The 16549-nt window shown below is 42.7% G+C and overlaps 1 protein-coding gene across 1 annotated transcript; it reads right to left on the reverse strand.

The window, feature by feature from the left end:
• Positions 1-4661: 4661 nt before the first annotated feature.
• Positions 4662-5979, reverse strand: LOC122659337. The gene is made up of 2 exons (XM_043854460.1): positions 5719-5979; positions 4662-4982 (listed from the first exon to the last, which is right to left on the reverse strand). Exons 1-2 carry the CDS (start codon positions 5977-5979, stop codon positions 4662-4664), a joined length of 582 nt encoding a protein of 193 aa, XP_043710395.1.
• Positions 5980-16549: the final 10570 nt, after the last annotated feature.

The raw sequence follows: 16549 nt of genomic DNA on the forward strand, positions 1-16549 counted from the left end.
TTCTTAAAAGGGAAGCAGTTTTCTGTACGGGAGTGTGGCCTACGCCAGCACTCCCAAGTGTCTATCTCTCTCCTCCTTAAAACAAGGGTGAAAAGGTGTCTTTTCACATGGGGAGGAGAGAGATAGTGTCACGCCCCCATCCCGGAAGGGAATAAAATACAATAAAAGGGGTATGACTAGGATGACACGTGTCACCCCACATTGCCAGGATCTCAATTACAGTGTATTGAATCACAGTCAGGGCTAATATAATTATCACAAATATACTAGTAAACGGAAACAGAGAAATATTACATTCCCAAAGTGAAATAGAACGGCGGAAGCGTTAAATAACAGTTTCATAATGTTCATCTGCCTCGCGTTAGGTTATACAGTAATCCAGTGATTCTTCAAATGATCATTACATAACTATCAAAATATAGTCTATACAAGCATAATATAAAACTCAAAAGAAACAAAAGTAAATCTCAGAATTAGAATGCCTCTCATAGGCACAATCATCACATGGACACTCGTCGCCGTGTTCCTCGGTCAACGGCTCTGGGTCCACCACACCCACAAAATCATATTCAAACGAGTGAACGTCCGGGTTTGCAACAAATCCATCATCTGCAGCCATATCTAAAAAATTATGCACAAAAGGGGGTAAGCTCCACTGAGCCCAGTGAGGGGATGGGGAGCATACAAGCAGTAACATATATTCCATGATGCATGAATTATTATCCAATTATCCACCTAGCAAGCAAATCTAAGTCACTAGGTACTTGCGGCTGCAACAACTAGGGTAACATCGCGGATCACTTATCTTATCACCAAGATGAGACCTCAATTGTTACAAGGGAGCTCACGCCGGTAGAAGCCACTCACCACCAGGAGGCAAACCCCGATAACCAATGACCATCCCTGACCTGGCCTCGTATCACTCCTCAGGCACACAGGTAGCCTTGGTTACCCAACACCCCTGTTGGTAAGGGTCGTAGCAAGGGGATCAAAAATCCTAACCAGTCTATATGAACTATCGTGTCGAGAGGTATTCCGGGTGCATCAACGTCCCATACCATCTAGTACCCAGGTACCAACACAACACGGCGCATGACAAACCATACAATAGCACTAACCGTATGATGTCATATGATACTATCGTATCGAGAGGTATTCCGGGTGCATCAACGTCCCATACCATCTATCACCCAGGTACCAGCACGACACGGCGCATAACAGACCAATTATAACCATGATGAAGACATTAATAAGCCACATCCATAACGCATACATTCACAATTTCTACAAACATAGTTATAAAATGCAAAAATGAGTATGCATGAGAAATGGCATACAAGCATAACATAATGCAAAACACTCCCAAATTAAGTCAAATCCCAACCCCACTCACCTATTTGTTCACGATCTGTTACTAAGGTTTATTGCCGTTCAACGTAACGTAAGTTCCACCGTGCGAGTAATATAGCCTAGAGAAGCGTAACAATGTGAGTTTGGTGAGGTAAGAGGGGTCCCGAAATCTAGGCTTAAGGATAACGCAATAGAGTTTAGGTGGACTCTTGAGTGGAGGCATAGTGCCTGGGTCCACCCGGGGCAAAATACTCTAAAACCCAAGACTGGACTCTTGGGTGATCCTGGCCTGAGTCCACCACAGAGTCCAGCTGTAGGCAGAGAAGGGGTGGACCCTGGTTGTGATTTCTGGTCTGAGTCAACCATAGGGTCCAGCACCCTGCAGAATCCGAAATTCACCACAAGCAAGCTCCCGAATCCGATTTCTCTTGGGTTTCAGCTTACAAGGACTCGGAGAAAAGGTCTACAAGCCACCTAGGGTCATAATACCCTACCCTTATCATAGGGTTGTTGGGTTTAAAGGGTAATTTTGTCAAAACCCCAAATCTAGGGTTTCTCCACCAAGAATCCTAAATCAAAAAATAAAAATCCACAAAAGGGAAGAGGATAAACTCAAGGCTAGCTTCAAGCCTCCAAGTAGGGGAAATACCAATCCAAAAGCATCCTTGGGTTCCAAATGGAACCCTAGGTCCAAACCCCCAAACCTAAAAGGCTTCAACTCCAAACCCTAAAAGAAATTAAAGAAGAGAGAAAGAGAGAGAAAGATATGTATAAATTCAAGGACCTACCTTTTCCAACAATAATTCCTAGGTAGAGTAATTGCACAAACCCTAGGATCTTCAATGCCTTCTTCCTATTTCCTTCTTCTTCTCCTTTCCTTCTCTTTTCCTCTCTTTTCCTTTCTCTCCTCACCTCCACAGTTTTGGCTAGGTTAGAAGAGATTGTAGCAAGTTAGTGGGTGCTTAGTGAATAGGTGAGTGGATCAATGGATTAACACATGGCTTAGTTAGTGGATCATTTAATTAATCCACAAACTCCAAAATCCCCAATTAATCACTAGTGGGTTTTTAAGATATTTTAAGACCCAATTCACTAAGTTACAAAAGAGGTGAGTGGGGTCCACGACACCTTTCCCACAATATATCATATGGCAGGTGTGGACTCACCACCGGGTCCAGCTCACCTAAAATAGGTAAACCTAAGGCAATAAACCTCGGGCTTGGCCCACCTTTCGAGGGTTATCAAGGGAATCAAACTACTTCCTAAACAAGTTTAGAACGTACCCAAAATAGTTCCTTTGCCCCATCAAGGATTGACTTCCGGGATCCCGAAGAGTTTTCTTACTTCGACGTTCACTTCACCAGAGCTCATCATGTCGATGTGACAAGATACTGGGTGCTCTCTTCGGTACTCCTCGCCCTTGGGACTAGTGCTTGGAGGGTAGTCCATGAAGTCTTCATCTACGAATTTCCCCCAATCTCGATTGAGAAACCTTTCCTCAACCGCCAAGCCAGTGAACAGGTCAAAGATCTTATAACTTGGTTTGACCACCATTGCGAACAATTCACTGGCATAGACGCCAGCTCCATCTATGTGGCATAAAATAACATTATTAAAAGATGATCTCGGGTGGGGGGTCTAACATTCCTCCAACCTTACAACAAATTCCGTCCCCAAAATTTGATGTACCTTGTAATTTAAAAAGAGAGGGGTACTTCGTCCGCATTTCTACTTCAGCTTTCCAAGATGCTTCTTCTTCTATATGATTGCACCACTTTATCTTCACATAGAAGATTGGGCGGTTTCGAAGGTGAACAATCTTGCTGTCCAAAATCTTCTTAGGTTGCTCCTTATAAGACATATCAGTAGTGAGCTCCGATGGTTCATGTGTCAGAATATGACTCGAATCAGGAACGTGTTTCTGTAGCATGGACACGTGGAATACGTTATGCACACCTTCCAATGATGGAGGAATAGCCAACCGATAAGCCACTGGTCTGACTCTAGCCAGAATCTCATACGGACCGGTAAACCGTGGGCTCAGTTTACCCTTCTTATTGAAACGCATCACTCCTTTAGTGGGTGATACCTTGAGGAAAACCTTGTCGCCGACGATAAATTCCAAGTCCTTCCGTCTCAGATCTGCATAACCCTTCTATTTGGACTGGGCTGCCTTGATTCGCTCCCGAATCAGGTCCACCTTCTCACAAGTTGCTTGGATCAGCTCGGGACCTAGAATACGACGTTCACCAACCTCATCCCAATGCAATGGCGTTCAACATTTTCTCCCATACTGAGCCTTGAATGGTGCCATACCAATTGTGGCTTGGTAACTATTGTTGTAAGCGAACTCGATGAGCAAAATGTGCTCATCCCAGCTGCCTTGCATATCAATGGCACATGCTCGAAGCATATCTTCCAAGGCCTGTATGGTCCTTTCTGACTGTCCGTCTGTCTGAGGGGAAAGCTATACTAAAGTTTAGCAATGTGCCCATGGCCTTCTGGAAGCCACCCCAAAACTTAGAAGTGAACCTGGGATCTCTGTCGAACATGATACTAATAGGGACTCCATGTAAACGAACCACATTATCAAAGTACAACTAGGCCAGCTTGTTCATCGAGTAAGTGACCTTTATAGGAATGAAATGAGCCATTTTGGTTAATCTATCCACAATAACCCAGCAGGCATCAACACTCCTAGGTGTTCGGGGCAGACCAGTAATGAAATCCATGGTAATGTTCTCCCACTTCCATTCCGGAACAGGCAGTGTTTGTAATAGACCGTGAGGTCGTTGCCTATCAGCTTTCACCTCTTGACATGTAAGACACTTTGCTACATGTTCAGCCACATTCTTCTTCATTCCACCCCACCAGTAATAATTCTTCAAATCTTTAAACATCTTCGTGCTGCCTGGGTGGACTAAATAAGGAGAATTGTGAGCATCAATCAACATCTCCTTCCTTAACTGCTCGTCGTTGGGGATACACAGCCAGTTTTTGAACAGGAGGACAGCCTCCGCTGTCAATGTAAAGTCTAACTCACGCTGTGTTCCTTCACAAATTGCTGTAATGATCTTTTGGAAGTCTTCATCAGAGGATTGAGCTAATTGAATCTTCCCCATAAGAGATGGTTGAACTGACAAAGCTGCCATAGATATAGCTGTACCCTCTATCAACAACTCCAGATCCATCCTTCTTACCTCCTCAATAAGTTCCTCACTGACGGCTAGTGATGCAAGTGACAGTGACTATGACTTTCGACTCAAGGCATCTGCCACCACATTAGCCTTACCAAGGTGATAGTGGATGGTTCAATCATAATCTTTCAACAACTCCAACCATCGCCGCTGTCTCATATTAAGCTCCTTTTGTGTGAAGAAGTACTTGAGGCTTTTATGGTCGCTGTATATCTCGCTCTTCTCCCCATAGAGATAATGCCACCAGATTTTTAGAGCAAAGACCACAGCTGCAAGCTCCAAATCATGAGTCGGGTAGTTCTTTTCATAATCATTCAATTGCCGAGAAGCGTAGGCCACCACCTTCCCGTCTTGCATCAATACACAAACCCAAACCCATCTTTGATGCATCACTATAAACAACCATTCCTCCAGTGCCATTAGGAATGGTAAGCACTGGAATAGAAATCAGTCTTTGCTTCAATTCCAGAAAACTCTTCTCGCACTAACTGGACCACTCAAACTTCACTCCCTTTCGGGTCAGTTGAGTCATCGAGGTCGAAAGTCTTGGGAAGTTTTCAATAAACCTCTAGTAGTAGCCAGCTAAATTCAAGAAACTATGGATATCAACCACATTCTTGGGGGTTTCCCAATCAACTACCGACTTCACCTTGTCGGGGTCGACTTCTATACTCTTGGCTGAGACAACGTGCCCCAAGAAAGCCACTTGGGGTAGCCAAAACTCACATTTACTGAACTTACCATACAATTGCTTCTCTCTCAAGTGCTACAGCACAAATCGAAGATGCTCAGCATGCTCCACCTCATTCTTCGAGTATATCAAGATGTCGTCAATAAAGACAATGACATACTTGTTTAATACATCATGAAACACTCCGTTCATCAGCTCCATGAAAGCAACTGGGGCATTGGTCAACCCGAAGGACATGACTAGAAATTCATAGTGACCGTAGCGAGATCTAAAGGCTGTCTTGCTAATGTCACTATCTCTAATTTTCAACTGATGATACCCTGATCTGAGATCAATTTTCGACAACTTCTTAGCACCTTGTAGTTGATCGAACAAGTCATCGATCTTGGGTAACGGGTACCGATTCTTGATTGTCAGTTTATTGAGCTCACGGTAGTCGATACACATTCTTAGGCTACCGTCCTTCTTCACAAATAGTACTGGTGCTCCCCAAGGTGAAACACTTGGTCTGATAAACCCCTTCTTCAATAAGTCCATGAGTTGTTCCTGCAATTCTCTCAGCTCTGCAGGTGCCATCCTATAGGGTGCCTTGGACACTGGGGCAGCACCTGGGATCAAATCAATCATGAATTTGGTCTCACAGTTTGGTGGTAACCGTGTCAGATCTTTCGGAAAAACATCCAAAAATTCCTTAACCACATCGATCTCTTCAAGTGGCTTGACCTTTGCTTCAACATCCATTACTGACACCAATTAACACTGACATCCTTCCTTTATCAACTTCAGGACTTGTAGAGCAGAGATAGGAATTAGGTATTGGATTTGTCTGGCATAGGTCTGTACTACTGTTCTTACAAGGCTTTTACTCAACTTTAGAATGAATTGGCATATTGATGGAATCCCTACTGTTCGCTCCCAATCACGGAGGGGACATTCGGTGACCCATTACTCCACTCATATCCATTGTTGAGTAAAGTTTTGTCAAATCCTTCAGTTCCAGTCCCTACTCTTACCCACACAAGACTACAAACCAACACCCGACACAGTACCACAAGATTGACAATTTATCAAACACAACGTTAAGATTTAAAGGAAAGACAAAGGAGAAATCAACCTAAAGTCTTTCTCAAAGATGTGTAAGACAGTCAATAACCATGGGGAAATACACACAGAGGAGGGTGGAAAACACTGGAAAAAGGCTGGTTGCAAAACCGGTCCAAAAGCACCCTTAAAGCCCGAGTGGACTCAGGACTGGACTCTGGTCTGGGTGCACTCCCGGGTCCAGCGGGAAACAACAAGTAAGCGGACTCACAAGGTAGACTCAGGCTGGGTCCACCTCTGGGTCCAGTGAGAAACAGTAGGTGTGTGGACTTACAGGGTGGACTCAGACTGGGTCCACACCTGGGTCTAGGGGAAAAATAACTTAAACTTAAACCCCTAGAACTTAAAACCCATTCGCCCCTTTCGTTTTCTCCCTCTCTTGCGTGAAGAAGAGGACCAAGCCTCTGCTCCCCCTTGCTTCCACTCCTTTTCCTTGGTGATTTTGGGCACTCAAGCTTGCAGATTTCATCCCCAAACCAAGTTCAGGTAAGGTTCTTCTTCTCCAACTCGATTTCTTCAAGTTTTTCTCTCAAACTCAACCCTAGGTTGCTCTGTTTCGTTTTGCCAGTGAAGAAACTAGAAATAGGGTTTCCTAAGGTTTAAATCTCTACTTCAATCGCACAAAACAAGTGTGCTAACCACTCATCTTGCTCCCATTACCCTCATTCTAGGTTTTTGGGTGAAAATTGAAATTTTCCTTACCCCCAATTCGATTTTTATTACTGTATTTTTGGGGAAATTTGAAATGGGTTTTCCCAACACACTAGAATCTCCAACTTGCCCATAATAGGTGCTTAAAACACCACCCAAGCCATGGGATTCCACATTCCAAAGGTTGTTTGGCTAAGAGCAGATTTTCCCTCTTTTCTTTTTGTCCATTTGTGTTAGAATTTCTGGGTTTTAAATTGTCTTTACTGTTAAGCCTAGATTGAGAATAATTTTACCATGTTTCATATCATTTGAATGCCGGTTTCTTGGATTGAATAGAATTGATTCATCCCCATCCATCTATATGCAGTCATGGCTAAAATCATGGTGTTTAATTAGCATAGATGAATGTAGAACAATGTAGAAAAGAAATTTGCTGTTCTAAATGTGCAATGCATATCATTATTTCCTATAATTAGGTACAACCAATTGCTTCTCTTTTCTTTCTTTGTTTGCTTTCCATTACTATAAGTTTCCCCCAAATAACATAGGGTTATATCCTGTTTTGCTATATTATTATTTTTTTTTTTTTTTTTTTTGAAACAGGGGGAAGATCATTGAGTCTCTATAAGGGACTCAAAAAGGTTACACACCTCAAATTCCATTTTATAAACCCCCAATAATTCCCCATTTAAAGCCTATTTTGTATTTCTTTATTTAGGTTTCGTACTAGGATTTCTTCCCATTCCTTCCTATATTGTACCCTTCTTATTTACTTCCTTCTCTCATTGTTTTTTGTGTATAGGTACCCTTACAATGGTGGGAAATATGCGCTGGGCAAGAAGAGTTCCTATGGGCTATGATGTCAATTGCTTCAAATCAGTTGAGGCGCATGACATATATCAGGAGCGTTTTGCAAAGAGGTCCACACCGACAAAATCATGGCTGCCATAGCACAGTTGGGCACAAACATGGCCCAGGGCTTTTCAGAGATTAGAGGGGAGTTGAACAAGCACCATACCCACTTCGACATCCTAGAGGGGAAAGTGAAGGACTTGGACACCTACGTCCATGAGCATCTTTATGAAGATGACAGTGATAGAAACAACATGGAGGACTAGGCACAAGATTAGAGGACACAGTATTTTGTGACTTTGACTGTTTTCTGTTTCATCTCTTTGTTCTCTCTTTTGTTTTATTTATTTATTTATTTATTTATTTTGAAACAGTTTACTTAGACTTTAATCGTAGTTGTAGGTCTAGCATCAAAGTAACTCAAGCACAACTGACCCGAATTGTAATTTTGTTTTGGATTCTCACCAGGTGATTGTACAGTCAGTTGGACTAATGAAACAAATCTATATTTTCCTCATTGTCACCTTATCTTGTCTTTTATCAATCTTACCGGCTTCCACACCTAGCTAGTCTTCTCCCTAGGTCTTTACACAACAGTTTATTCTCTTGGAAGCTTTTATATCATTATTACTATTTGTGTGGAATAAATCGGGTTTCCGCAAGACAGTGACTCAATGCAGAGCATCATGCTCTGATACCACTCTGTCATGCCCCCATCCCGGAAGAAAATAAAATACAGTAAAAGGAGTACGACTAGGATGACACGTATCACCCCACACTGCCAGGATCTCGATTACAGTGTATTGAATCACAGTCAGGGCTAATATAATTATCACAAATATACTAGTAAACGAAAACAGAGAAATATTACATTCCCAAGGTGAAACAGAACGGCGGAAGCGTTAAATAACAGTTTTATAATGTTCATCTGCCTCGTGTTAGGTTATACAGTAATCCAGTGATTCTTCAAATGATCATTACATAAGTATCAAAATATAGTCCATACAAGCATAATTAAAACTCAAAAGAAACAGAAGTAAATCTCATAATCAGAATGCCCCATAGGCACAATCATTACATGGACACCCATCGTCGTGTTCCTCTATCAACGGCTCTGGGTCCACCACACCCACGGAATCATACTCAGACGAGTGAACGTCTAGGTTTGCCACAAATCCATCATCTGCAGCCATATCTAAAAAAATGTGCACAATAGGGGGTAAGCTCCACTGAGCCCAGTGAGGGGATGGAGAGCATGCAAGCAGTAACATATATTCTATGATGCATGAATTATTATCCAATTATCCATCTAGCAAGCAGATCTAAGGCACTAGGTACTTGCTACTACAACAACTCGGGTAACATCGCGGATCACTTATCTTATCACTGAGATGAGACCTCAATTGTTACAAGGGAGCTCGCGCCGGTAGAAGCCACTCACCACCCGGAGGCAAACCCCGAAAACCAAGGATCATCCCTAACCTAGCCTCGTGTCACTCCTCAGGCACACAGGTAGCCTTGGTTACCCAACACCTAAACCTCTGTTGGTAAGGGTCGTAGCAAGGGGATCAAAAATCCTAACCATTCTATATGAACTATCGTGTCGAGAGGTATTCCGGGTACATCAACGTCCCATACCATCTAGCACCTGGGTACCAGCATAACACGGCGCATGACAAATCATATAATAGCACTAACCGTATGATGTCATATGATACTATCGTATCAAGAGGTATTCCGGGTGCATCAACGTCCCATACCATCTATCACCTAGGTACCAGTATGACACAGCGCATAACAGACCAATTATAAGCATGATGAAGACATTAACAAGCCACATCCATAACGCATACATTCACAATTTCTACAAACATAGTTATAAAATGTAAGAATGAGCATGCATGAGAAATGGCATACAAGCATAACATAATGCAAAACATTCCCAAATTAAGTCAAATCCCAACCCCACTCACCTATTTGTTCATGATCCGTTACTAAGGTTTGTTGCCGTTCAACGTAACGTAAGTTCCACTATGCGAGTAATATAGCCTAGAGAAGCATAACAAAGTGAGTTAGGTGAGGTAAGAGGGGTCCTGAAGTCTAGGCTTAAGGATAACGCAATAGAGTTTAGGTGGACTCTTGAGTGGAGGTACAGTGTCTGGGTTCACCCTGGGCAAAATACTCTAAAACCCAATACTGGACTCTTGGGTGGATCCTGGCCTGAGTCCACCACAGTGTCCAGCTGCAGGCAGAGAAGGGGTGGACTCTGGTTGTGGTTTCTGGTCTGAGTCTACCACCGGGTCCAGCATCCTGCAGAATCCGAAATTCACCACAAGCAAGCTCCCTAACCCGATTTCTCTTGGGTTTCAGCTTATAAGGACTCAGGGAAAAGGTCTACAAGCCACCTAGGGTCATAATACCCTACCCTTATCATAGGGTTGTTGGGTTCAAAGGGGAATTCCGTCAAAACCCCAAATCTAGGGTTTCTCCACCAAGAACCCTAAATCAAAAAATCAAAATCCACAAAAGGGAAGAGGATATACTCAAGGCTAGCTTCAAGCCTCCAAATAGGGGAAATACCAATCCAAAAGCATCCTTGGGTTCCAAATGGAACCCTAGGTCCAAAACCCCCAACCTAAAAGGCTTCAACTCCAAACCCTAAAAGAAATTAAAGAAGAGAGAAAGAGAGAGAAAGATATGTATAAATTCAAGGACCTACCTTTTCCAACAATAATTCCTAGGTAGAGTAATTGCACAAACCCTAGGATCTTCAATGCCTTCTTGCTATTTCCTTCTTCTTCTCCTTTCCTTCTCTTTTCCTCTCTTTTCCTTTCTCTCCTCACCTCAATGGTTTTGGCTAGGTTAGAAGAGATTGTAGCAAGTTAGTGGGTGCTTAGTGAATAGGTGAGTGGATCAATGGATTAACACATGGCTTAGTTAGTGGATCATTTAATTAATCCACAAACTCCAAAATCCCCAATTAATCACTAGTGGGTTTTTAAGATATTTTAAGACCCAATTCACTAAGTTACAAAAGAGGTGAGTGGGGTCCACGACACCTTTCCCACAATATACCATATGGCAGGTGTGGACTCACCACCGGGTCCAGCTCAAGGTCCAGCTTAGGGTCCAGCTCACCTAAAATAGGTAAACCTAAGGCAATAAACCCCGGGCTTGGCCCACCTTTCGAGGGTTACCAAGGGAATCAAACTACTTCCTAAACAAGTTTAGAATGTACCCAAAATAGTTCCTTTGCCCCATCAAGGATTGACTTCCGGGATCCCAAAGAGTTTTCTTACTTCGACGTTCACTTCACCAGGGCTCATCGTGTCGATGTGACAAGACACTGGGTGATCTCTTCGGTACTCCTCGCTCTTGGGACTAGTGCTTGGAGGGTAGTCCATGAAGTCTTCGTCTACGAATTTCCCCCAATCCCAATTGAGAAGCGTTTCCTCAACCGCCAAGCCAGTGAGCCGGCCAAAGATCTTATAACTCGGTTTGACCACCATTGCGAACAACTCACAGGCATAGACGCCAGCTGCATCTATGTGGCATAAAATAACATTATTAAAAGATGATCTCGGGTGTGGGGTCTAATAGATAGACTCATGGGAGACGCCAGCACTCCCCGACAGAGAACTTTTTCCCTTCTTAAAATATCAACTTTAGATTTTGTAGGCACCGCGGACCGCAAATGGCAGAAAACTTGAACCGCCCTCGACCGATTGTCAAGTAACCACAAGCTAGTAGCTCTCTCAGCTACGGGTTGCAATGAGATTAACTGCTGCTGGCATGGATTGGGCTGCTTGTACGGGGTATGCCAGGGGTAAGAGAAAAAAATAGCCGTTGGCCAAACGGATCAGAGTATGAAACCTCTAGTCTCGAACTGATCACTTCTCTGAGATCAACAGGCATCTGTTGACTGACAAGCCATGTATCTGCCAAAACTTCCATATGGAAACACTCAAGCAAAGTTTTATTCAGTTCAACCATTTGTTGTGAGTATCTATCCTCACTGAAGCAGTCCCAGAATGAGATTTTCAAACAATTCCGCATAAGCTCTTTCCCTTTCTCCAACTCTGCCTTTAATTTCTTGATATGGATTCTTGGACGATGATGATGTTAATCTGTTGTTATCTGCTTATTCAAACAATCGCTTTCTTCGATCGAAGGAATTACGGTTTGGAGAGTGGATTGGAGATTCAATGATGACTCTATTTTTTGTTACTAAAATCGCATCCACTAATTCTTGCACTACTGGCCTCAGAAGAAGTCCTCTAACAATTTCCATCTTTTCTCCTTCTCTGCCTCTTTTTAAATTTCAAAACTTCCCAAAACCAAAATCCCCAAAATTAGAATTGCTTAATTAGTAGAGCTTCAAGAGGGAAAGACAAAGCTCTAAAGTGATTAAGATGAGCTTAATTTTCTTTGATCCTTGTGTGAACCTTCCTTGCACCCATTGTAATTTGTATAGTTGGTTTACCACAATTTCCCAGTTCTTGCTTCTTTTGCCTTAGACCAACGAATTGAAGACGATGAAGAGTGGTTTGTAGTTTGGAGTTTTACCCTTAAGGGTATTATGGGAAGTTCATCCTGTGGTAAGGGTAATTTCATCATTATAAAATAATTAACGATGACTTAACTGCATAGACCTAACGGAATGGACTCAGTAGAAATAAAATCAGAAAGTTTGGTTTATCTGTGATATTTTGACATAGTTTGGGGGTGTCCGGGAAATTTTCCCAAAAGAAAAAGAAAAGTCAATTCCTTTTCAAGATTCTCTCTTTCCTTTTAATGGCAACTCTACTGAAAGTTATTATAGTATTTAGAGACGATAAATTGGACTGATTTTCTTTGTCTTATTTGAGGTAAATGGAGAAGAATCGAACATTGTCTACTAACTTCCCCCACAGTTTCTCTTTTTTTTTTATTTGGTGAAGAAAGAAATTTTACTCATGAAACATAATACCTACATTCACATCAAGGTCATCAGAAGAAGAGCTGTTAAGTCTAGCATATCTAAAAAGTCTATCTACTGGAGTAATGTAAGGTCTAGGTTGTTTTAAAATTTTTACAAACTAAAGGGATGAAATCAGTTGGGAGATGTCAAATAACCAAGTATAGAGCTGGTATGGCCAGGGATGATCTGCCGAGTTCTCAAGCCAGTCCTTAACCTCCTATGAGTCAGTCCACACCATTACTTCTTTACAGTCTAATGGAAGTGACCTTTGGAGCCCTGCTTGGAGTCCTCGTAGCTCTACCTCTTGGGCTGACCCTACAGGACCACAATACATGGAAGAAGCAAAGAATTTGTTGTTATGAATAAGCAAAAAACCCCACCCCCCATAGGAGGTCGAGTGACAGAAGCTACCATCTGAGATAATAACACATGTTTCCTCCGTACACAGCTGCAAGTAACTAGATTTGGAGATGGGGGGTGGGGGAGATGGATGTGGGGAGGGTTGGCTAGGGACAGGGTCTTGTATGTCAAAGGGATAGAGGTGTAAATCATGAGTCCATCGCATGATATTAAGCATAATCTGGTGTGGGTTGAGTGGTCAGTTTCCAAATAAAATTTGGTTCCTATGAATCCAGATAAAATATAAGGTAATGCAGATGATGCTTAGGATGTAAGAATCGGTGGTGCTAATTGTTGTGCAAGTCTGAAAAAAGTTGTGCATGGCTTGCAGTGGTGAGTTACCAGTGATTCTTTCTGTGAGTAAACCAAGGGGTCCAGCAGCCCAAACCCTTTTAGTTATATCACACGAAAAGAAGAGGTGCCAAAGGGATTCATGTTCAGTCAAACAGAAAGGGCATCGATTGTGTGACTGGTCCTGCCAAAATAATTTAGGTTGTGTGGGGATTCCATCATGAATCAGTTTCCATGCAAAAAGAGTTGAGTAGTGTTGCAGTTTGTGAAGCAGTCTGGGATGCCAAAACAGCCGCTATTTTCTTAGTGGTGAGGTTCCCCGATTTGGATAAAGGTGAGAAAAGGAAATCCGCAAAGGGGGTAACTGAAAGTGGTATGGAGAGGATGGATGAGCAAATAACTGGGGGAAAGAGGGAGGCAACTAACGGTTTGTTCCATCCCCTATTAATTAGGAGCTCATTTACCGTTTTATAAAGAGGATTAGGTTGAACAACCTGATTCGGGGATGTGAAAGAATCGGTCGGTATCCAAGGTCCTCCCATAGAAGAACAGTTGAGCCATTACCAATTTTCCAGCGAGTCAGACTACGCAAAGTTAGGATTATGGTTCGAATACTATTCCAAGTCGACGACCCATGTCTCAAGGTTGATGTAGGGTAAAGAAGTGACTGCTTAGCAAAGTATTTGCCTTTAAGCAGCCGAGCCCATAAAGAGTTGGGTTCGGTAAGCAGACACCATCCTAGTTTAAGGATTAAGGCCCGGTTATGGTTCCAATGGGTGCGTAGACCTAGGCCACCTGATTGTTTGGGTTTGCAAATGGAGTCCCAAGCAATAAGGGGCAAATTCTTCTTTGTCAGGGATCCATAATTCCAGAAATTGGAGCTGATTGAGTCAAGTTTTGAGCACACAGACTTAGGAAAGAAAACAGGACATGTGATATGTTGGGATGGAATGGAGAACTGCCTTAATGAGGGTCAGGCGACCAGCCTGGTTTAAAAACTACGCTTTCCAACTGGATAACTTGTTTTGGACCCTAGAAATAATAGGTGAAAATGTTCAGGATTTTTAGGGGGCCGGAAACAATGTGGTACCCAATATTTGGAATCCAATCCCATTTCCTTCATATCAAGTGCATACAGATTTGCTTTTTAACACTAGAAGGTGTGTTTTTGCTGAACATGATGCTACTTTTGGTGATGTTGAGCTGTTGGCCAGATAGGGATTCAAAGAGGTTCAACACAACTTTAATAGTATGTACATCAGACAAAGTTGTGCGGCAGAACAGAATAGTGTCACTTGCGAAAAAAAGGTGAGTGAGTTTTGGGCCACTCCTAGAGATTTTGATGCCCTTGAACAAGTTCAACTGCCTATAAGTTTGCAGTAAACAGGAGAAGCATTCCATTGTGAGGAGAAAGAGATAGGGGCTAAGAGGACAGCCCTGGCGTAGGCCACGAGATGGTTCAAAGAAGTTGAAGGAGCTGCCATGAAGTTTGATGGAAAAAGTGCAGTGCAGAAGGGCAGACACAAGGTGATTCCAGTGTGGGTCGAATCCGAAGAATTTAAATAGGGCCAAGAGGAAGCTCCATTCGACCTTGTCATATGCTTTAGACATGTCGAGCTTTAAGGCCAAATATCCAGTTTTCCCTTTCCATTTATTCATTAGAAAATGAAAGATTTCCTGAGCAATGATGGTATTATCAGTGATCTGTCGCCCTTTGATGAAAGCAGATTGGGTTGGGGAGATAAAGAGGGGGAGAAGAACTCGCATCCTTGTGGCAAGGATTTTTTAAATGATCTTGTAGGAGACATTGCACAGACTAATCGGCCGATAATCCTCTACTTTGGTAGAGGAATTGTTTTTGGGTACTAAGGCTATAAGAGTATGATTTATGCTTTGTGGAAGAGAACCCTCTCAAAAAAATTGTTGAACAAAGTGAAGTATATCAGGTTGAAGGAAATCCCAACAAGTATGGTAAAACCCCGCCGATAACCCATCAAAGCCTGGTGCTTTAAAGGCCCCAATGCTGAAACTGCACTCTTGACTTCATCGAGTGTAGGGATAGAAATAAGGGAGGTAAGAGTTGGGGTTGGAGGCAGAGGATCAAATAGGCATTCTACAAAAGATGGATCAAGAGGATTAGAGGTGGTCATAATGGTTTGAAAGTGGGATGCAAAAAGGCGGGCCATTGCAGGTGGGTTGGAGATAAGTCGTCCCTCATGGTCTTTAAGGGTAACAATACGGTTGGACCAGAGATTTTGGTTTGCCACAGCGTGGAAGAATTTGGTATTTCTATCACCATCAATAGTGTACTTTTCCCTTGATTTTTGGAACCAAAAAATCTCCTCAGCGTGGAGTATTCTGGTTAAGTGGGAGTAAGCTTCACTGAGGAACTGTGAGACTTCCTAAGAAGGTGGGAGAGCTTCATGTTCAAAAATTCTGATAGTGATTTCAGACTTAACGGTATCTATTCGGCCGAATACATCAGAGTTCCATTTCTTCATTAAGTGGGTCAAAGCATTGATTTTAACCATGAAGTTGGTAGAGGCATTGGTTTCCCAGGCGGTTGTGACAAACCGAGTGAAATTAGGGTGAGAGATCCATGCAGCTTGGAAGTGAAAGAGTTTTTTAAAAGATTGGACAGGTGGATTGGTGTCTAAAAGGAGGGGGTTATGATCTGAACCCAAAGCCGGTAAAAGCCGCAGGGAGGCAAGGGGAAACAAGGGTGTCCAGGTTTTATGAACCAGGCATCGGTCAAGATGTTCCAAGATACAATTGGGTGGTTTACGATTATTTTGCCAGGTGAACCACCTGGATTGAGGCCGTAGTTCATCCAGGCAGTGGTCAAAAAGAAGGGAGGAAAGCTTCTCGGCTGAGGGGGAGGGAATTGAGACAGTTGATCCTCCAAATTTATCCTCTTGAGAGAGGATTTCATTTAAGTCCCCAATCAGGATGTATGGACACAAAAGGGAATCAAGAAAGGAACTTAAAGGGAATCAAGAGTTTGTGTGACCATAATATCACCTCTAGCCAGCACCCAAAGCGCCCCCCGCCAAAACC

Source organism: Telopea speciosissima, chromosome 4 (assembly GCF_018873765.1).
Source record: "Telopea speciosissima isolate NSW1024214 ecotype Mountain lineage chromosome 4, Tspe_v1, whole genome shotgun sequence".
NCBI lineage: Eukaryota > Viridiplantae > Streptophyta > Magnoliopsida > Proteales > Proteaceae > Telopea > Telopea speciosissima.

What these genes read in the sequence shown, in the direction of transcription:
- LOC122659337 (XM_043854460.1), bottom strand. Translation starts at nt 5,979, where the DNA reads ATGGATGTTGAAGCAAAGGTCAAGCCACTTGAAGAGATCGATGTGGTT. An exon ending in TTTCACCTTGGGGAGCACCA is followed by an intron (nt 4,983 to 5,718) that starts GTACTATTTGTG and finishes TTTCTATTCCAG; the next exon opens with TGCTTACCATTCCTAATGGC.